The sequence below is a fragment of the Anoplophora glabripennis genome, unplaced genomic scaffold (assembly GCF_000390285.2).
Source record: "Anoplophora glabripennis isolate ALB-LARVAE unplaced genomic scaffold, Agla_2.0 scaffold50, whole genome shotgun sequence".
NCBI classification, from domain to species: domain Eukaryota; kingdom Metazoa; phylum Arthropoda; class Insecta; order Coleoptera; family Cerambycidae; genus Anoplophora; species Anoplophora glabripennis.
Genome location: NW_019416330.1, coordinates 611,150 through 634,038, shown reverse-complemented (window position 1 = coordinate 634,038; position 22,889 = coordinate 611,150). Strand labels below are relative to the sequence as shown.

Here is a 22,889-nt window from a genome sequence, read left to right as displayed (position 1 = left end):
AATTCATAACTCGGTTAATAATGCCTGGAATGGACTCAAATCAGGGTTCTGGGGGTTTTCGAGGTCGCTGACTCCGAATATGACCATTGGTCATGGACCATTCAAATTGGTCCATCGCTGACCTGGAGCTTAGGATTGATGATAACGTCATCTCTGAGGCTTTTCCTGAATTTCACTCTTAAATGCACCGAGACTTGATACCCGGAGGTTTTTCGGGTCGCTGATTCCTAATCTGGCGTCGGCGAGCACCTCCCGGACACCTGGTGCACCAGAACCTGGACATGGACATCATCTCCGGGAGTTTTCCTGTAAAATTCGCGTAAACGAGTCGAAAATCAGGGGATTTTTGGGGCACTCTTCTCGAAATGCATGCACGACTGTGGGCCCCCAGACCGGGACCCTCGAAAAACTATCCGGGCCATATACGTCAGTTAATGATGAAATTGATATTTAGTAGAATATTTTCAAATTAAAGTTAATAGTTGATTAGATTAGGATAAAATGAAGTTAGATTGTATTTGAGTTAAATTAAATTGAAGTTAAGAGTTAGTTAGAAATGGCAATTGATTTGGAAATAAATGATTTTGATTTGTTTTTGAAACAACACTTGCATACATTGTGACATTCATTCAATTTATTCTCTCTATTTTCATCTTGCATACTTTAACAATTTCAAACATGTTATTGCAGTATTAACGGCAGTCTCAAATATATTGAAAATTTAATGTTTATTGATTTTCTGGCGATGAAGCCGATTTGAAGGTCCCGGTTCCGGTGCACCAGGTGTCCAGAGGGTGGTCGCCGACGCCAGATTCGAGAAGAGCGCCCTGAAAAACCCCCTGATGCGATTTTCGGCTCGTTTACAGGAAAACTCCCGGAGATGACATCCATGTCCAGGTTCCGGTGCACCAGGTGTCCGGGGCTTCTCGCCGACGCCAGATTAGGAATCAGCGACCCGAAAAACTCCCGGGTGTCAAGTTTCGTTGCATTTAAGAGTGAAATTCAAGAGAAGCCTCGGAGATGACGTTCATCATCAATCCTAAGCTCCAGGTCGGCGATGGACAAATTTGAAGGTCATATTCGGGATCAGTGACCTTGAAAGCCCCCAGGACTCTGATTTGAGTCCATTCCAGGCATTATTAACCGAGTTATGATTTTATTCTAAGTGACTTTAAAAAATGCATTTTTCTGGATGCATTTTGCACATACAAAGTTGATACATTTTTTTCACATAATTTTAGAAACCGAATGCAAAAAACCCCATCTTGATGCGACTTGATCGAAAAATTTCGGCAGTTCAGTGCTTTATTTCCTCGACTATAACGGTTTGGCCTGGTGGAACGAACTCTTGGTGGCCAATGCCCTTGGAATCGTAAAAGCAAATCAAGATTATCTTCACTTTTGACTTCTCCAAACGAGAATTTTTTGATTTTGGCTTGTTTGTTGCCTTTTACTGGACACTTCGGCGCTTTGTTTCTGGATAATATTGAAAACACCAGGTTTCATCACAAGTCACAATGTTGTAAAGGGAGATTTTGTCCTTTTTGCCCTCCTTGATGATATCCTTCGAATGTTGAATTCTGAGCAATTTTTTTGGTCGTCAGCCTACTTGTGCGGAACAAACCGTGCACACACTTTTCGGTATGTAAATGTTCGGCCAAAATACAACATTGATGTTTTTGAGAAGAATTTGGGTGATCTTTGATGAATTCACGCACAGCTTTGATGGAATCAGAGGTGATCACGGATTTCGGTTGGCCAACATGTTGCTCATCATTTATGTTCTCATGACCGTTTACCACACATGAATTCTGCCACGGGATAAAAAATCACCATAAGCTTAATAATTGAAACGTTTTGGAAAAAGTTTTACAAGTTTAAAACAAAATTAATATTAGCTCTTTGTTCGATGTTCGATGCTTCTTTGTTTGTTCTAACTTTCCGTGTATGTAATTGCCAATAGATGGCTTCACTAGATATACCTATTTTTGAAAAGTCCTGTTTACTTTAAAACGCACCTTGTATATTACATTCAAATGAATAAAAACGTATACCAACTAAGAAGCTCAGGCTCAAACCATTATAAAGTTATTTGAAAAAATATTTCTTCACCGCTAACTTGAAAATCCTGTGTCCCGGAAATGGTTGAATTTTTTACACACGGTTGTATAATAAATTTATTTCCTCATCTTCTAAGTGATCCCGAAGTTATCAAGATACAAACTGTTGCACCCTGTATATGTATGTACGAATTTCTGAAACAACTTTAGCAACAATACCTCAAAATACTCATGACATACAATGACTGATGTTTTTCTGTAGGTGTAGGATCACTTCCGGAAGCAAATTTAAACAGTTATTTTTTCGATTTTGATCATTATTTTCAAGCCTAATTAGGGAATATAAATTTAAATAAAGTACCTTAGAGGCATTTCTCTATAATGTAATCAAAACTATTCTATTTAAAAACATATTTGAAAAAATTAAAATAAATTAATTATTCAAAAATATTTGTGATATGAAAACCTATTAATTTTCTTACAAAAAAAAAACGGTAAGGATGCTATTCTTTACTGTCCTACCTATAATCCTCCACGCTGTTGGAGTCCCGTTTCAGGATTGACCTCCTCGGTTCCTCGCTGAAGACGATGTCGTCCTTGATGTGCTCCTTGAACTCGACGTCGGGTATTCGCGTGTTCTTCGTCTTGTTGACCACCACCGACTTCCCTGTGGGTTCGATGTTGTGGTCCATCCCGAAGTAGGCCGCACAGCGGTGCACCAGCATGCGTTGGTACGAGGACATCGGCGGAAATTTGTAATGAGTTTTACTGAAAAGGAAATCGTGAGCGCTTTCCATTGAAAATTGCCTCTAACACGTGTTGTTACATAGGCGCCAGAACTTCTCAATTGATGCGGGCCCTCAAATCGCGCAAACAGTAAAATAGAGGGGTTCATACAAAGTGTGATATAATTAATATTTGTAATGTTTGTCTTGAATTTAAAACTATGAAAACTATGAATAAAATAAATTGAAATATTCTGAAAAAAAGGTTGTTTCTAAGTTGGTAATACCCAAGAGAAAGGATTTTAATTTTTATAGATCAGGTTTGCTGATTTCGCAGATTCTAATCTTTACAACAGTATTTATAAAACATACATTTCATTTAAGTTAAAATTTGATTTCGTTAATAAACTGTTTAAGATATCGACTATCGATAGTTATCGATAGTCGATAACATACCGCTGATAACATCGACCTTTTGCAAGATTTTTTAATAATCTTTAATCTTTTTTAACCTTAAATAAAAAAGTTATAATCAATTTATAATGAGCGTTTTGTTGTTATCAAATTTGGAATACATAACTAAAAAAGTTATGGCTAGAAATTATTTTAAAAAAAAATACCATTTGTCTGTGCAACTGTGTCAATTTTGAGTTATCAATAAAGTGTCATATGGAGTTGCATTATTATTTTTATGAGCAGAATTACTGTTTAAATATTTATTTATCGTTTTCAGAAAATAGAAAATAATAAGAAATAAAACCAAAAAAGGACTTTTCAAAGATAAAACTTTTTTGTGCTTCTTTAAGTTCTTATGCAAAAATTACAAATATTATCCATATTATACCCTACACTTTCTATAAATTAAAACTATATACATTTTTGTAATTTTAATTCGAGAATTTAGTTTAAATAGAACTAATTTTCATTTCTACTTGATTGTTGTATATACAGTATCAACAAAGTCAGTAATTTTTCGGGAAGATCTCTTTTAAAAACTATTAAATTTTATTTTCAATTACCTTTGACGTCACGATAATTTTTTTAACATGTTTGGGGACCGTCACACCACCGATCACACTACCCAATATTAAAAGGTTTTTGGAGAAATCTTTATAATTCATAAATAATAGACTTATCTTATGGGGCATCGGTATGCCCACATATAGAAGCTCTATCGAATTCTGAAGAACAAATACACGTAAAATGTAAGAAAATTGTCAAAAAATATATTCAACAAAAATCTACCAATCTCGAAGTTTTCTATAAAGTTTTATTCGTCTTTGTTACACGCTCCTGACTTTTGTTGTACACTGTACATGAAAAAAATACACTTACCACCTATCTTTGGCAAGATTGACTAGTTCTTGTTCTATGCGAAGCATAAGAGCTCTGTCCTTTGCGTTTCTATTAAGTGTTTCGGGTATAAATTGTTCTAAATCGACACCTGTAGTATCGGTGTATTGCTCAGAACTACTATCTGAAACCAAATAAAGGGTAAGATGATTCCACTACTCTCCCCGAGAAGAGATGTAGTTGCTAATATTTATAAAGTTGAAATAACTATCTTTTATTAGTTTTTATTATACAGAATATACAGAATGCTAATTTGAAATTATTTTTTAAATCAAATATCAATCAAAATCTGTTGCCTAACACCCGATTATATCTGCGCGTTTATCAGTGTTGCCAGTTGTTACTTTTTTTACACCAACTGTATGAAACTAATGGAGTGGTAGAGAACGAAACTTCAATGGAATAATTTTGTAGAAACCAGTTGCTTTTGTATGACTTTGCAACGTGTTACTTTAAAGTTGCCATATTCTTTTGAGGAAGAAACATCGAGCAATAAAAAAAATTGAGTGTTTTTAAAAAACTAAAATTTTTTGGATGATTTATTAAATATAATACTAGTATGTGGATATGCATACGTTAATAATTGTAAGTAAGACTAATTTATGTTTTAAAATAATTATTTTTGCTGTTTTATAAAACAAAAATACTAATCTCAGATTTGAAATATTCTTTAAGGTCAATATACAAGGTGAGTCATTAATAATGGTACGTAGCTTAATGGCAGATTGTTAACGTAAAAATATAGTGATTGAGCCAAACATGCCCTAATCAATTGTTGCCCCTTTTCGTTCTGCAGGGTGTTAAAGTTGAAGAAATATTTTCTATTTTTATCTAATATGTACGGACCGATTGTTTTGAAAATTTGTAGTTTTATGTTTTTTGAGAATGTAAAAATCTGCCTAACTTTTTGTATTTTACAATTAAATTAGAAAATTAGCAGGTCTTAAGATACCAAGCCTGAATTAAGTATTAAGACAAACATTACAGCAATTGAAAATTTTATTATGCATATCTTAACAAATTATTTACCATCAGCCTTTTATTTAAATTTTGTCTGACGTTAAATAAAGTTCTATGTTGTTTGACAATATGAACTGATTCTTTAATATTTGTCCACAGTTGTACATGGCCATTAATAATGTTTTTATAAACTAAAGATTTGAGATATCCCCAAAAGTAAAAATCCAACGGATTTAAAACAGGGCTACGTGCAGGCCAAGGTACTTCGCTACCGCGTCCAATCCAACGGTGCAGGAAATTTCTATTATATTCTCTTCTCTAAAAAATAACGACAATGAAAAAAACTACTTCCTAATCAAATTGAGTAGGATTGGCAGAAACAATGTATTGTAGTGACAGATGTCAATTTATTATGTCGATACCTACTACTTTGGAAAACATAATTTTCTAATTTAATTCCCGTCGAATCTCAAAAATTTAAAACATCTGTATCTCAAAAAACAGTTGAGTTTATCGATTCGTAACAAGTATAAAAAATTCAAAATTGTAAAACATAAAAAGTTGGACATTTTTTACATTGACAGGAGAGTACAACTAGTGCCCCCTAGACGTGACTCCAATTCTATTTGCATGTTCGTATTTGCCACCTCAAAAAACGTAATACTATAAATTTTTAAAACAATCGATCCATACATACTTAAAATATAGCAAAAAAATCGAAAATAATTTTTCAACTTTAACACCCTGTAGAAGGAAAAGGAGCAACAATTGATTATGGCATATTTGGCTCAATCGCTATATTGTGACTTTAATAATAATCTGCCATTGAGCTGTGTACCATTATTAATGACTCACCTTGTATATTATTTAAAGCACCGTGCTTAGTTTATGAATATTTGACCTTTGACACTGACCTAGTCTAGGTGAATCACGAACGACAATGGTCGTATAATTAACTTATACGTCAAGAATCAGTTGTATAGTATCAGTAATAATAGTGTATATTTCCCAAAGAACTTAGATATCACTTTTGGTCTTAGAGATATGGTGCCGTACGGTTTTAAACGGAATACGCTGTATTTACGTACCTCTAGATAAGCAAGGTGAATTGGACGAGCTTTCGAAGCTGCCCTGCGATGAACTCTGCTGCCTGAGTTTGCCCCTGGAACTCGCCCTGGACACTGTCAGGGTGTTGGGGCTTCCCATCACATTGTTATTTACGTTCGTTAGATTGTTGTTGATGTTCCTCTCCTGCGCCTTAATGCACTTTATACAGTTCTGGTTTTGGCAATCACACATACACTTCTTCTTAACATTATGACTAGTTTGCTTCGAGGAGGCGTCCGAGTTTTTCGAGTTATTGACTTTGTTAAGGTACTTGGGACTCGAACTCTGGAAACGAAACTGACGTCAAATTTAGCCCCCTAACACGCTGAAATAGGCAGCGCTGCCTGCATCGACTTCTGCGTTGTAAATATAAGTTGCAGTTAATCTAATATAAAGAAAAAATGATTTTAGCTGTCTTTAGACTTTTGTTGTTTACTATGCTCATAACATACATACATTGGGGCTGACTGACCAGCTCTGTTCCCACATTCAGCTGGCTGATTGACACAACTTCTTTTTATATGCAGTATAGAATTTGTATAAAACGGTTTTCAGACTTAGTAACTTCATTTTATTACCTCGGTATGTACGACAACTTTACTGACCACAGTATGTTGGTGTACCGGGTGGCCAAATAAGAACGGCCGCCGGAGATATCTCAAAAACGAATCATCGCACAGCTTTAGGAAAAAATTACATTGAAGAAAGTGGCCCTGAAAAATCGCTGGAAAATGTTTGCTAGTTTCTAAAATGGCCGCTAGGCAGCGTCAGCCACGACTAAATAGAAAATTAGGATTTTCTCCATATTTTACTGAATTAAGGGGTATTGAAAATACAGTGTGTTAGTAAATTGCGACAAATTTCAGGGGGTGATTCTACATGAGAAAATTAATGGCAGTTTGCTTATAAACGTATGTCCGCAAATGATTCGTTTTCCGAGATACGGGGTGTCAAAGTTTTTCTTAAAAACTGACGATTTTATTTATTGCTCTGAAACCGGTCGAGATGTGCAAATGAAATTTGGTGGGTTTTAAGAGGTAGTTATTGCGCATTTTTTGACACGCAATTAAGAATTTTATGTTCATCATTGGCGCGCGTACGGGTATTAATCTCAATTTTTTTAAAGAAAAAAATGGTACCCCACTGAGATATTACAAATTAAAAATCATTTTTGAATTCCTCGTTCAATTTGTGACAAAAAATCTCCCTTGCCTTTTCTTCGTATGGGGCGCCGTTTTGATGCAAAAAAATAAAACATCTTAACGCGTATTTTTATTTCTTTAAAACATTACCTAGTAGGCTACTGTCAACATTTGTCTGCTAAATACGAATATTTTTAAGAAATGTCAAATTAGCGTTTCGTCATTATTAATTTATTAAGCTTTTAGTTATNACGAATATTTTTAAGAAATGTCAAATTAGCGTTTCGTCATTATTGATTTATTAAGCTTTTAGTTATTATTATTCATTTTTAATTATTATATGTATTTTATAAGATATTATAGTTTCTTTGGTAGCTTCAGAATCGTATCTATCTATAAGTGGTAAGCAACTCATATTACGTCAGCAGCATTCGTAAATTCATAATTTAAACTTTGTGTGCTAATATCTACCCTTAGACGAAATATATCGAGTTGCAGGCCACTTTCCTCAATGTAATTTTTTTCCTAAAACTGTGCGATGATTCGTTTCTGAGATATGGCAGGCGGCCGTTCTTAGTTGGCCACCCGTTACACAACTACTGTAATTAACTATAAAAAAAACTAGGCTCAATAAATTCAAACAATTTTTCTGCCTCTAGTTCTTGGACTATAGTGGGTACGTTTCTAAAAATCATTCAAGACAGTAAGCATTTGACAAACCTTATTCAAATTATTTTCAAATGGATAGGCACCTAATTTATAGATACAACCGAGAGTGACTTACTGTTCTCAAGTGAACACTTATCTTTACTACTAATCCAATAAAGTCGTGCTCTGCATATAGAGACCGCAAGAAAAATTCCAAACAGGATGATTTTTTCAGGGTTGCCTCCTGAGTATCCAACCACTCGAACTCACATGTTTCCTAAATATTATTTAGAGCAAAATGATCTCTATAAAAGTTGTAGGGAATCAAATTTTGAACAACTTTACCTTATAATTTTTTTTTGTATCTCTAATACTTCACGAGTTACTGTGCATTATATGAAAAAAAAAAAAAATACGCACGTTGCAGTGGTGGTCTTGTAAACATGTTTTACAACGAGTTGGCAACAGGGGAAGTGGGGCAAGCGGTGTTAGCTGACAGGCTGCATCAGTTCATTTTTAGTTTTCATTTGGAATTTGGAAATGACAGCGATGATGACGATATTGATGACGACCATGAAAACAGTATTTCATGCACGCAGGATGATAGTTCAAACATCGATTCGGATGACGTTGAGAAAGAGATGAATTGACCTGAGCCTTCCAGGAAAAGAGGACTAAACTGAGTTGATGATTTTCATGCAGATCGTGAAATTTTATAAAGCAAAATTGTAGAACATTTACTCTTCTCCAACTTTTATTAGTCATTTAAAAAAAAGTGTTTACAAGACCAGTCCTGTGGTAAACGAATTTTCTGTCATGCACTCCTTAAATATTAGAGATACAACAATAATTTATAGGGAAAAGTTGTTCAGAATTTGACCCTCTATAACTTTTATGAAGGTCATTTTTTTGTAAAAATATGTTTACAAGACCATCCCTGCGGCGGCGGCGGGCGTGCCCAATTTTTGTCACATAATGTGCAGTGAATCGTTAAGGATTACACATACAAAAAAAATTTATGTGGAAAAGTTGTTCAAAATTTGATCTACAACTTTTATTAAGGTCAAATGACATCTTTATTGGATTAAACTGATTTCGGGATTAGATAAATCTTTTTGCGGTTATATATATTTTCCTGCAAATTTAGCCGTTTACTGGAATTGGGTTATTATTTCTAAAAAAAGTTCAAGGAAACTCAATACAGAAAACTCAAGACAACTTTATCGAGGCTATTAAAAATAAAGCGTTATCAGAACTAATCCAACCTACCGGTCAAACGTAAATCTACAATTTGCACTTGGGCCGGTGTCAGGTAAGCTCCTTGAAACGTTATCACATCAAAGGCATGACATGGGGCCATTAATTAAGGCAAGTTCCTAAAATAGCCGCGCTTTTAATAATTCACAATGGCTAGCGTTACAGTTAACAACGCCATGGCTATTTTTAGGCTGGCGTTTACCTTACCTTTAACAACATTTAGATACAGGCAGAAATGCAGAATTACTGAAAAATCGATGGGTATAAAAATATATAACCATACCTTTTTCTACCCAAGTTGGTTTCCCTTGCTTTATAAGGTTACTAAATATCTATACAGGGTGAACCGCAGCAAATATAATAATATTGAGGAAAAGATAGAGCTTCAAGATGTTGCAAGTTTGCGTTGTTTACTTGCGTCACATGCATAGTGATTTGTGAGAATTTAAGATAGTTCGGAAATATTCCCGAATATTTCCAAACATTCGTAAATATAATTTTTTTATTAATGACCAAAAATTGTGAAGTGATATGAGTAGTAAAACGAGGACCCCAAAAAATGTACATCTGCATATGCATTTTGAGAGAATTTAGACTATTAAGTTCAGACATCTTAAATAGATCACATAGTTAATCACACAGGCCCACAAAAACAAGTAGTCTACCCGGTAAAGAAGAATATGTCCTCTCTTTTGACTCTACAAGTCAGGATTTTTTGAAAATCGTTAATTTATAGTTATATCTCGAAAAACCCTCTGATTTCAAGGTACCACTCCCATTCGCCAAACCACTGGACTACAGAGTGAAACTGCAAAATAGATGTAAAACATGGGTCTTCCAATAAAACTCTCTGACCTTGAAGCCCCCTAACTTCAACCCCATAAAATCATAACATTGTAAGACTGAGAAAGAGAGACAATATGAAGAAGCTTAATTAATGATTTAATGACAATCTTAGCGGGTTCCAAAATCATGAAACGAAGAACTTAGTAACCTATCCTTCAACCCTTTATCAGATCTTACTATTTTCTTATGAGTCCAATAAACTTAGTAACCTATCCTTCAGCTCTTTATCAGATCTTACTCTTTTCTTATGAGTCCAAAAAACTTATGAAACTGGGAACGAAGTGAACAAATTCAACTGATCCCGATATTTATGGTTGACTAACTTTGGAAGCAAGTTTTAAGTAATCTTGTAACTCCATGAGACTGGGATTGAACGGATTTGGATTTCTTCTTCCTATTCGTTCCCATTTTCATAGGGTTGTGGGGATGTTAGGTTCAAGAAGTTATGGTGGTATGTGATAAGTGTTACAAGATTCCTGAGTTTCCCATTATTTAGTATTTGCAGACACAATTATGTTTTAGAAATTCGCATTATTATTTGGAAATATATGCGGCTCATACAATACTTAGGCAGAGACAGAAAAGAATGTGCTGTGCCACGAATGAGACCCAAGTCATGTATTTGGATCTCCAGAAATTGAATCTAACATCGAAAATACTCCATCACCCCTAGTTTTATTGCAACAACTGTCAAAAACACCCCCAAAAACCCAACTGTAGGTAGTAGGTTTCTCATATCTTCGATCACAGCCCGGGAAACGACAGTTGAAGCATCATATTCATGGAGCTAATTACATATTTTTGGTAGCCTTTGGCAATTAAAAAAAATGATGATGGGACATTCCCCATGTCACACTGTGGTATTAATGGTTCAGAAGCCACAGTATTGAATTAAAATAATTTAATTATATTAGACAATAGGTCGCGAGCGGGTTTAAACCTAATTGGATATGGACTTATCAAATTTGCAACATTTTTGATGCTGTATATTTTTTAAACATGTTGTACGCTCTTAAAATATTTGAGTGATGACAATTGTCATCTATTGCAACGGATGGTGCAACTAGACAACCATCCTGAGGCTACAAAATTCGCGAAATTATATCAAAATGTACAATAAATTTAATAACACTACAGGTTTTAAATCATACCATAAATTGCAAGGGATAATTTATTTCGGTTTCGCTTGCCAAACCTGTAAAGTTCATAGAAGAATTATTAAACAAACCGGCAGTGATTAGAACGAAAAATATCGGCAAATCGATCTTTGAAGTTGTGTGGAAATTACAAATAACTCATTTATAAGGTGGCTATTATTTTTATGAGCTGTCCAACATACTAGAGTTCTAAATATTTCGGTATGTGTCGGTGATTTGTAGAAAAGTAGTAAAATATAACTGACAGTTCCAGGTGGTATATTAAGAAAACGGACAAACTAATAATTTGGTGTAGGTACGTGGGTCCTAGTTCGTTTTGTTTTCGATTCTGCGGATGCTTGATGCAGAGTGTTGAAACTTGGATCACTGATTTATCTAATTAAAAGTAAAAATTCGCTAAGTTGATTTACAAATACGGTAAGTTTTTTGACGTTTTTTGTTCGTAGGCTTTTGAGACAATTTGTTTAAGATAACTTATGCTTAAAAAGCAACATTATTTACATTACATAATAACCACGGACTGCGAAACAGCTCATGTGATTAGTGCAATGAAGTTGTTAATGCCATTAATATTACTGATTATATTATTATTATTGAATATTATTGCAAATTAAGCTAGTGTCTGATAAAAGCAGGCAAAATATGTTTTTTTTATAAACTCAACTCAAAAAAAGGAGCTGAAAAATTTCCAAACTATTTTAGTAATTTTTGAAAGGCGTACCTTTAGTCGAGGAAATAAAGCACTAAAAACGGCTTTACCTCCGAAATCTGTGCAGTAAGATGGATCGTGATGCGGTTTTTTGCAATCGATTCGTTAGAGCGTGCAGAAAGTTTGTGACTCTGTGATCAATGAGAAATGAAAATTGCATCAGTGCATAAGAAAAATGCATTTTTAAAATTGCATCTCGAAGTTTAAGGCTAAGTTTAAAACGAATTTCCACAAAACTCCAGGAGACGACGTGGAAACCGGCCACCCTGGGCACTAGGTACCTCGGAGACCGTTGCTGTCGTGATATTCGTGTTCAGCGACCTCAAAAACCCCGAGAGAACGAGTTTCGGCTAAATTTATAACGAATTACCACAAAACTCCAGGAGACGACGTGGAAACGGGCCACCCTGGGCACTAGGTACTTCGGAGACCGTTGCCGTCGTGATATTCGTGTTCAGCGACCTCCGAGTTATAAATTTTTCATATTTTAACTCTTCGAGATGCAATTTTAAAAATGCATTTTTCTTATGCACCCATGCAATTTTCATTTCTCATTGATCACATAGGGTCACAAACTTTCTTCACGCTCTAACGAATCGAATGCAAAAAACCGCATCACGATCCATCTTACTGCACAGATTTCGGAGGTTCAGTGCTTCATTTTCTCTACTACTTCGTGGTTCAAACTTATGAATTCCCTTTTTTCGATATTTGATGAGTATTTAACGTGAAACTGTAAGAAAAATAATGTAAGAAAATTTTATAATGATTAAGAAATTAATTGGTGTTTAAGATGCAATAACCCTGCTTCTTCCATTTTTTTATAAAACTTTAACGATTCAGGAAAGGAAAAAGGTTCGACCGATCGATTTCAAAATTTACAAGCCTCATGGGCATGTACTGAGCTAAAAGAAAAACCTACAAACATTGGTACTTTTCGCAGTATTCGCAAAGCAGTCGTTGATTTTCCAAAATAGCCGAAATGTATTTTTTAATATAAAATTCCCTTGAAGAGGATTGATTCAAGTTGCTAAAACCCACCATCAGCTCGTTCTACCATCATTAGTTCATGAGATATCGATGATAAAAAAAAGGTGACTTTTCACTCAATACTCGATATCTCAATGAGAAATAATCGTACAGAAAATAAAAGAAAACCAAATTGAAGCTGAGGAATCAGGCTAAATAACCATGATTCATGAAATACATAGATGTCAAGTATTTTCAGTCGCAGAAATAAATAATGTGACGAATGAGTGTGGGGAGGATGAAAAAAAAATGTATCGTTATTCAACACAGGCATAACTCTGCTTGATAATTGAAAAAGACATATTTGAGTCCGTTACAAAGTAAGTGAGATCGAGTGACGATGAAAAATTGAAAAAAATAATTAAAATATCACAATATTTGAGGACCATTGAATTACGATGTCATTTCGTTAGTATTCCAGTATTCCTAGTATTCCATACTCATGATTTGATCTTCAAATGAACTTTTAATTCGACCTTCTATTACTTTGCAACGTACTCGGGTGTACAGGTACCTACCGATATAAAAAACAAAATCAACCAAAAAAAAAACGTAAAAACATTTGTGAAGTTGATCAAGGTCGATTTCTGTAGTCGATCTTCCCTGAGACCTTGACCGCGGTCAAGGTTGAGATCACTTTGCTGTCGAATCCATAGCCAGGATAAAAAATAGAGAGCCCCATTTAAAATTATGAGGTTGACTTTCAATTGACCTTTAAGGCTTTACCGACGAGATATTTACGTGTATCGATTAAAATGGGATACGTGGTACATCAATTAATGTTGACAAGTGAAAATGGGAAACTTGAAGGGTAGTTTAAAACAATTTTATGGAAATTATGTTGGTTTGGGTTTTTATGCTACTCGAATGCAGAGAAATATTGTACGATTTACACCGACATGAATATCTACAAACATGTACTCCAATTTTTTTATTCTCTACATCAGGGGTTTTCAAACTGTGGTACGCGTACCTACCCCTTAGGGGTACGTGAAAATTTTCAGGGGGTACGTGGGGCACAACATATCTAAAAAGTAAGTACAGAAACAAGCTTAATGTTGAGGACGACTTTGTACTTAGCAAAACTTGAGCCGAACATTGAGGAACTATGTAAAAAGAAGCAAGTACATCTTTCTCATTAATATTTTGTAATGCGTTTCAAACATATTTCCAAATATATTGTGTTTTTGATGTAAAAAGTTTTTTTTAATTTAACCGCTCCCCCGATAACAAGGGGGTACGTAAAATTTTAATTTTTCATTAAGGGGTACCCCGTTTTTGAAAAAGATTGAGAACCCCTGCTCCACATCAAGTTTGAAAGTCCGTTTGTTGATTGCTTGAATTATTTTTCTGGTTTATAATTCATGCTAGATTTTATTAGACGGAAGTTGCACCAATCTTTAGGACAAATATTTTTTTCTTAGAATTTCCCATTTGTATTTTTGGAATGTATTTAAGGTCCACTGTTTATATTTACACTGAACGAATACCCTGATACTGAAAGTGATTGTACATTTACGAGATAAATGTAATGGATTTATATTTAGGGATGTATATCGGGTTTACTTAAATGCACAGCTGTACTTAAAATTTATATAGCGTCCAGTGCTCCCTCTGTGCGTCACATTTTTTTGAATTTTTTGTTGAATCTAGATTTTGAGATATTGTTGAAACTTATTCATTTTAACATAGGTTTACATGGCGAAGATGGACGGTGCGGCTCTTTTTTTGCCCATAACTGAGAAAAAAATGTAGAAATTGTGAAACAAAACTTTTCCATAGATAGTACACAGTATTATCTTATTTTTGATGTAAAACTAATGTATGTTTTGAACATAGTACAGCTGTATTAATTAAAAACAGAAACCAATAATTGCATTTCTGTCTGACTTGAGGATTAATGTGGCAACGTCGCAATCAGCTGACAGCAAGGAGGGAATACATTTGAAAGACTTGATAAAAACGAAATTGATTTCAAAACATATACATTTTTCCTAAATCCCATGTACATTGTTATCAACAATAAATTATCCACAACAGATGATTTTTTGTAATGTTTTTAAAAAACTAAATTATTTAAAAAAGGCTAGGAAGCTGTGATATATTTATTGGAATAAAAAATACAGTTGATAAATTCTTTTAATTTTAATGGTTTATAAAAACATCGTAATCATTAGCCCGCAATATTTAGGGTTACATAAAGTTTTCGTTTTTATTTAAAGGAACCTCTGGTTTCAATCCCATTAAAAAAAAGAAAAAAGTATATTTACACCCCAAAGTGTGTTTAAAAACTAATACTATTTGACACTTCGTGTTACAATGTTGGGTGATGACACTGAGGAAATTAGAATAGAGGAAAATTCCTATTCTTGTGGCGATCGCAGAAGGACAATTTTTTGAGGGAACGCCGGCACTTACCCCAAATCCTGACCCAGGTGAGTCCTGCGGGTGGTCCGATTGGAGCCGATTGGCGGCGTGATCGTTGGAAGAGCACAGCGACGGGGAACACCTGGAGTTGGGGGAGGGTACCAGGGTGGTGGTGGGAGAGAGGCACTGAGGAGACTTACAGGGGGAGTTCAGCGACGGACTTAGGACTACGACGGGGTTCGGGCTATCGGGGGAGACTTCCGGTGAGGGGATGAGTTTGATGCATGGTGAGTGGAGGACGTTCGGACTGGGCACCCGAGGGGGCGACGTCTCCTCCCGCATGGCATGGCTCCTGACTAGCACTTTTAATTTCGAGTTGTGCTGGAAGTGATTTGAGAAACAAAACTGTATAAATGAGGAAGTAGAAAACGAAAATAACAACGATATATTCATGCTAAACTAACTAAAGAGTAAAGATGAATATACAGGGTGTAACTGAAGCAGAGATCAGATTTTTAGGCATTGTGTGTTGTCATATTTTTCCCATGTCAATGCGGACGCAGGGCAAATATTTTTAAACTATGTATTAAATATTAACTATTATTTCTGCTTTTTAAAATATAAATAAAAAATAAAATATAAAAATACTTATTAATTTGATACATTCGAAATCTTTTTAATTTAATTTTAAGTTTATACAGGGTGTTAAAAAAAGAGTGTAAAATATTTCAGGAGGTAATAGTATGAACCAAAATAAGCAGAAAAGTCTTAATAAACATGGGTCCGCAAAGTAACGGTTGCGGAGATATGGACCACTATTCGTTTTTCAAACATTTTATTTTATTAGGAATAAACCGACAAAGGAAGCTTTTAACAAACAAAAAACAAAGTTACAGAAGATGTTCAAAGTGCCCTCCGTCCATTTCCAAGCAGGCACGACATCTTCGTCTCAACGATATTCGAACTCTTTCGAAAACACCCTCCTTGGTTTGGATTTCTTGACACTTTTGATTAATCCGTAGCTGCAGCTCTTCCAGGCTATTTACAGGAGTACCATACACTAATGTCTTCAAATATCCCCAAACAAAGAAATCTAGAGGGTTCAGATCAGGCGATCTTGGAGGCCATAAAACAGGTCCGGCCCTTCCTACCCATCTATGTGGAAAAGTTTGGTGTAAATGCTCTCTAACGGCCATGGAAAAATGAGCTGGAGCACCATCATGCTGGAACCACATTTGTTGCCTCTGATTCAAAGGAATGTCTTCCAAAAACTCATACAGTGTGTTCTGCAGAAAGTTGAGGTAAGCAGCGCCTGTTAATCGGTTTGGTAAAACAACAGGACCTAGAAACCTGTCACCTACAATACCCATCCAAATGTTTAATGAAAAACGTGCCTGATGTCCAGATTCTATTAGAGCATGAGGATTTTCGTCGGCCCAAATATGCGTATTGTGAAAATTAAACACTCCATTTCTTGTGAACCCGGCCTCATCAGTAAAAAGAATGTTTGCAAGAAAACGAGGGTCTTCAGCATCATGACGTAGAAACCAGCGGCAAAAAACCAAACGTGCTTGATGATCATTTATTGGATTTAAGGCCTGTACTCGTTGCACATGGTATGGATAAAGCAGTTGCTCGTGAAGGATTCTCCAAACAAGAGGACCACTAATTCCTACCTCGGCTGATATTCTCCGCACACTCGTACCTGGATTCTGCTCTACCAGTGCTAGAATTTCTTCTTCTGCTCTAGGAGTGGATACCGACCTTGGTCTTCCGGATAAATGGCACTGTTTGCTCAAGGAACCGGTATCACGCAATCTTTGGTGAATTCTTCCAAACATGCGTTGTGAAGGAATCTGGCGATTTGGATAAGCGTCAACATAAAGACGTCGCGCTTCGGTGGCGTTCCCATTAGCACGACCATACATGAAATGCATGTCTGTTAATTCTGCGTTAGAGTAACCAGCCATAGCGAAAGAAAACTTGTGCACTGAGAACAACTGTCAAATACGTACTGTTTATTTCACTAAACATCAACCAACTATTATAAGAAAATACACAACGTTTTTGCAAAATAAAAAAAGGGGCTAAAAAACATAAAACATTCCATATCTCCGCAACGTTACTTTGCTGACCCATGTTTATTGAGACTTTTCTGCTTATTTTGTTTCATACTATTACCTCCTTAAATATTTTACACTCTTTTTTTAACACCCTGTATAATAATAAAAAGTATTGGTTAGAATTTTTTAAAGCACTGTGTTCAGTTCAGTGTGAATGACCTCTGACATTGACCTAGTTCAGGGATATGATAACAAAACGCTAGGTGGGCGAAAAACAAACGGTCAATGTTAATTCGGCCAAACGAGAATGTAGAATTAATCGGTTTTTGAGGCGTTTGTACTATCGTAGGTAAATTTGAGACTTTCTGTTTAGTGTTGTGTTACATTAAGTTTATTTTTATAGCAAAATTTTAAAGTGCTTCTAGTGAAGGTGTATAACCTTACAAAAGTTATTTACTTCTGTGTTTATTGACCGATATGGTATGTTAAATTAAATCGTTAAAAAACGTTAAATTTCTATGTTATTATGAAAAACATGTACAGGGTGTCCCAAAGTTCGCGCCTCGGGCCCATAACAAACAAACGAAAAACGACAGTAAAAATCTGTTGAGATGGCGTCAATGGAGACTCGCTAATGTCCGTTTTGCACTTGAAAAACATTTTTGTCAAAATTCGGAAAATACAAAAAACAACAACTTTTTTTTCCACGCACATACACAATTTTTATGATAATCGAAATTATCTATTTTCTATGAAGTTTTTTTGTGCAGAAATTTTTTCTCTATCTCTTCTTAAAAAGTTACAATAACAAACATGATGTATACGAAAATGTATCCTATTGTATTGGAATTAGTCATGATTTAATCAACATTGCTGTGAAACAATGGTTGAAACTGCTGTCACAAGTCTGTTTACATATAATTTTCTGTCAAACGCTATTTCTTGCATGATAAACAAAGTAGTAAGTGGTTGCTAAAAATTAAAAAATGTTCACAAACAATGAAAAAGGTGACATGATTTTAATTCATGGTGAATGTCAAAAAAATGCCGGAGGAGCTGCCAACTTATATCATGAAAAATATCCAGAGCGTCAAGCTGTTAACACAAAAATATTTGCCAGATTAGGAAGAATTTTGCATGCTAACGAAAATGCATTTTCATCAAGAAAAGGGAAAGGAACTTCAAAATCAGTGTGTAACGATATTACCGTTGCTAGGGTATTACAATATTTTGAGGAAAATCCTAGAAATTCTATACGACAGGCCACTTTTGCATATAATTTAAAAAGAAGCTATGTGCAAATAATTTACAGCTCCAATGGTTACCATGACCATAGCCTAAATAACTTCGAGCACTTATCTTACATACATACTGAAAAAAGAGCAAATAATGGTTAATTTGGAAATAGATAATGGACTGTTACAACACATTCTTTGGACCGATGAGAGTCGTTTTATAAGTAATGGCAAGCCAAATAATGGAAAATCCATATCATGTTAATCCCATTCAAAATCAGGGCCATTATGGAATAAATGTTTGGTGTGACATTACTGGAATGCATTTAAGTGGCCCCTACTTTTACGAAAATGTATTGAACGCTAATAGCTATTTACAGTTTTTGCAAGAGGAGCTCCCAGATCTGCTTGAACATGTGGTTGCAACACGATGGTGCTTCTCCACATAAAGCTAAACGAGTTACAGACTATTTAAAAAATACTTTCGGAACTAAGTGGGTTGGAATCACAGACCACCTAGACTGGCTTATAGAGCGACTTTGGTGAAAACACTTTGGAGCCTGATTGTGTCCTAGCATTTGACGTGTACGCATCGCTGTGATTTCGATAATTAGACGTTTTATCATGGGCAAGTGTATTGTAAAAAATTGTATAAATACAAGTGATCGAGTTGGTGAAGAGAAGCGAAAAGTTTCCTTCTTTAGGTAAGTAAAAAAAAGGAATATATAAAAGGTAAATATGTACGCCATTTTTCGGTTAACGTCACAAGTTTCCAGGGTTAGCTTTATAATTTTGTTCGCCCACATAGTGTAGTGATTAACGTGATATTGTTATTATAAAATAATGAATGAATTACTGTAAAATATTTTTAGTAATTATTTACTTTATGTGAGTCTTAAATTTTTATGAAATTTTACCAATTCCCGTCATTTCGAGATAGCTGAAAATTAATTAAATATTTTTTTCAATTAAAAAAATCGCAAACAAAACTAATTTCAGATTCAGTATTCGTACAGTCAATTAATTTTTATTAAAGATCGTGGTTGTTTGACGTATCCATCTCGAGATGTCGTAGTAATATGCTAAGAAACAGAAAAATTAATAAAATTTTTAAATAATGATGAAAGCAGAACACCTAGGCTACAGAAAAATAAAATTGTTTATCATGTATTAAAAAACTTTCTGAATGTGAACATATTTGAAAATTTGCATGAACATCAATTTGATAATTTGCCTAACAATTGTAATCATTTAATAGAACTTGTAAGGGCTGAATGTGAAAAGTATATCGATGTACGAATAAATCATGAAGTCAAATTATTTAATTCGGTAAAATCTACGAAAAGGCAAATATTAAATAAATTAATATTATTTAGAGGATAATAAATATATTTAAATTATTTTGTAGTTTTAGTTAATATGACACTAAAATATACTATTTTCTGAATAATTACAAACTTTAAATTGAATATTTGTCATAAGATGCAATATAATGTTTAATATGTAATATAAATATTACTTCATCCGGATCTGCTTAAAGATGCGCGCGATCAGATTGCTTTCCACACTCCACTTCCCCGGATTTTGCATTCACTGGTACCCGTGCATTGGAATTAGATACGGCCAGTCTAGGTGGTCTGTGGTTGGAATTAATAGACCTGTAGAATCAAAGTCTCCAGACTATTTTTTATGGGGATCATTAAAAAATCAAGTACACCCACGAGAAGTTTGGAGCATTTAAAGCAAAAGAGTCGACATGTTTGTGAGAACCCTTCAACAGAAACGTTGTTTAAAGCTACAAAGGAAGTTAGGAAAAGATTGGATAAATGCTTAGAAGTAGGAGGCATGCATATTGAAATTTTTTTAAAATAATAATCATAATTTTGTGTTTTGTTTTGTTTTGTTATTAGTTATTGTTACATTTATTAGTTACAATTAAAATTGTGTAATATTTTCTATACTTGGTTTATTTAACCGTAATTATGCGTATTCTATTTTTTTCCGCGGAGTGATCCTTTTTAAGAAGAACATAGCAACTAATATGTAAACAAATTTGTGACAGGAGTTACAGCGATTGCGTGCAAAAAGGACCTTAGCGAGTCTATATTGAACCGTATATTTTTGACCCCGGAAATGGAAAAAATGGAAATTTTTACTTTCGGATATGACCTTGACCATGACCTCCAAGGTCGTTTACAGGTCAAGTCGATTTTCTTGACTGCGGAAATTGAGTGAGCGTAAAATTCAAAAATGACCTATACCATGTCTTTGACCATGATCTAAAGGTAACTGTAACGTCAAACGTAAGCAAAGAACTTAAGTTTAATAATGCTCTTACGAAAAAAATTTAACGGCAAAAATTTTCTTGGCTATCGGATGGTGATATTGTTATGACCTCGGCCTTGTTCCGAAAGTAAAAATAGCGATAACTTTCAACATAATTTTAAGGTCAGGATGGTTTTTAAAACGGGAACTCTTACATTTGCCTCCTGGGTGAAAGGGTGACCCCGAAAACCCCGAGTACATTTTACCTTCAGAGACACGCTGTTGGAAATGCTGTGACCTTTAAACTACCATGACCTCAAGGTCATGATCAAGGTCACATCCGAACGTAATTTTTTTTTCTTTTCATTTCCGGGATCAAAAGTATACAGTTCCATTTAAAATTTTTAACTTAACTTCTAAACGACCTTAAAGGTCATGGTCAAGGTCATATCCGAACGTAAAAATTTCCATTTTTTCCATTTCCGAGGTCAAAAATATACGGTTCCATTTAAAATTTTCAACTTGACCTCTAAATGACCTTCAAGGTCATGGTCAAGGTCACCGTTGGATTGCTCACTCAAAACCCTGCAACTTTTATCCTAATCGTTTTTTTGTTTGAGCAGTATTTTCTGAGATAGAGGGGGGTTCCAAATTTTTTGAAAACATTAGTGAATGTTTGAGATCGTACTTCGTACTGGCAGGAACGTTATCCTGGTTCATAGTATACTAATCAATCAGTAGGGAATCTTAAATGATTTATGAATGAATTACGTATGGCAATTTTTAAATACCCCCACCCTAGGAAAAGTCGCTAAGAATATGGCGGATCCTTCGAGCATATACTACTGGAGGCATGCCGTTGCGAAAATTGTGGCTGAGTGTGCGAGAGAAACAGACAGTACCTCAGTACATGCTGTCTCACTCTAGCACGTCACGATTGGTTGGAAATGAATGCTCCAACCAATCGCGGCGTGCTAGAGTGACACAGCATGTCTGAGATACTGTCTGTCTCTCAGCCACACTTTTCGCAATGGCATGCTACCTCTAGTAGTATAGTAAACATAACCTCTTCTTTTTCCGGGTTTTAATACTTTTAATTATTATACATTAATTTCTGATTAATTAATATAATCCGAGGTAATAGAGATTGTTAGCTATGTAGTAGTGTTACAGATAAATTGAGGTTTTTTTTATTAAGAGAAGTTTAAATTTTTTGGTTAAATACAGGTTTAGTTATTTGAATTCCAGCAGAAATAATTTAGATTAGATTATATCGGTCTGAATTTTATAAATTTTGTTCAAAAACTTACGAAAGCGTATTTATTTTCTAAACATATTTTAAAATGTAAGTCTACTATAATTTTTATTTTAATATTATTAACTATTTATTGGGTATAGTATTACTTATAAATAAATAATCACTAATAAAATACTCAAGAACAAGATAACTAAACTAAACAACTACTCGACATCATAAAATAAGGTTTTTAATTTATAAAGTTGGGTAAATTGTTTATTGTTGCTGATATTAACAAAAATAGACATGCATTGCACCGATCAGGAAAAGGCTAGAATAATTGATGCTCTTTGGCAGCAGGGAGATTCAGTTCGTAACATGAAATCACCTACGTCTCTTTGTCCCACGACACGGCTTTTCTTATAACGTTAATTGTTAATTTACTGTTGGACGTATACGGACCGGGATTTTAGAGACAATAATTAAACAAAGGGTTAAACTTTTATTTTCAGAAATTTTACATTGATAGTTCATGTAAGTAATAAACGCGCTAGCAGAGTAAAATATAACATTAATGAACAGTCTGCACGTGGCAGCGCTAGGCCCGCGCATGCGCGTGAACATCGTTCTCTTAGCGTGCTTGATTTTTAACTTGAACGTTTCAAATTCGGTTAAAAAATCTTGCGCGCGACGAAGGTGGCGTTCACGTGCGTGCACGGACCAGGCGCT

The 22,889-nt window shown here is 34.7% G+C and overlaps 2 protein-coding genes across 3 annotated transcripts in view; one reads left to right on the top strand and one right to left on the bottom strand.

Moving 5' to 3' along the window:
- LOC108914595 (alpha-amylase-like) overlaps positions 1-22,889 on the top strand; it is a 153,884-nt gene that overhangs the window by 73,695 nt on the left and 57,300 nt on the right. The window lies entirely within an intron of this gene.
- The window catches only part of LOC108914332 (protein encore), a gene marked incomplete at its 5' end in the record, with an annotated part of 65,400 nt that overhangs the window by 37,684 nt on the left and 4,827 nt on the right, over positions 1-22,889 (bottom strand). The window contains 4 exons of the mRNA XM_018720125.1: positions 2,583-2,828; positions 4,121-4,262; positions 6,187-6,490; positions 15,412-15,741. Coding sequence (XP_018575641.1) covers positions 2,583-2,828; positions 4,121-4,262; positions 6,187-6,490; positions 15,412-15,741 — 1,022 coding nt within the window. The remainder of the gene's footprint in view (positions 1-2,582; positions 2,829-4,120; positions 4,263-6,186; positions 6,491-15,411; positions 15,742-22,889) is intronic.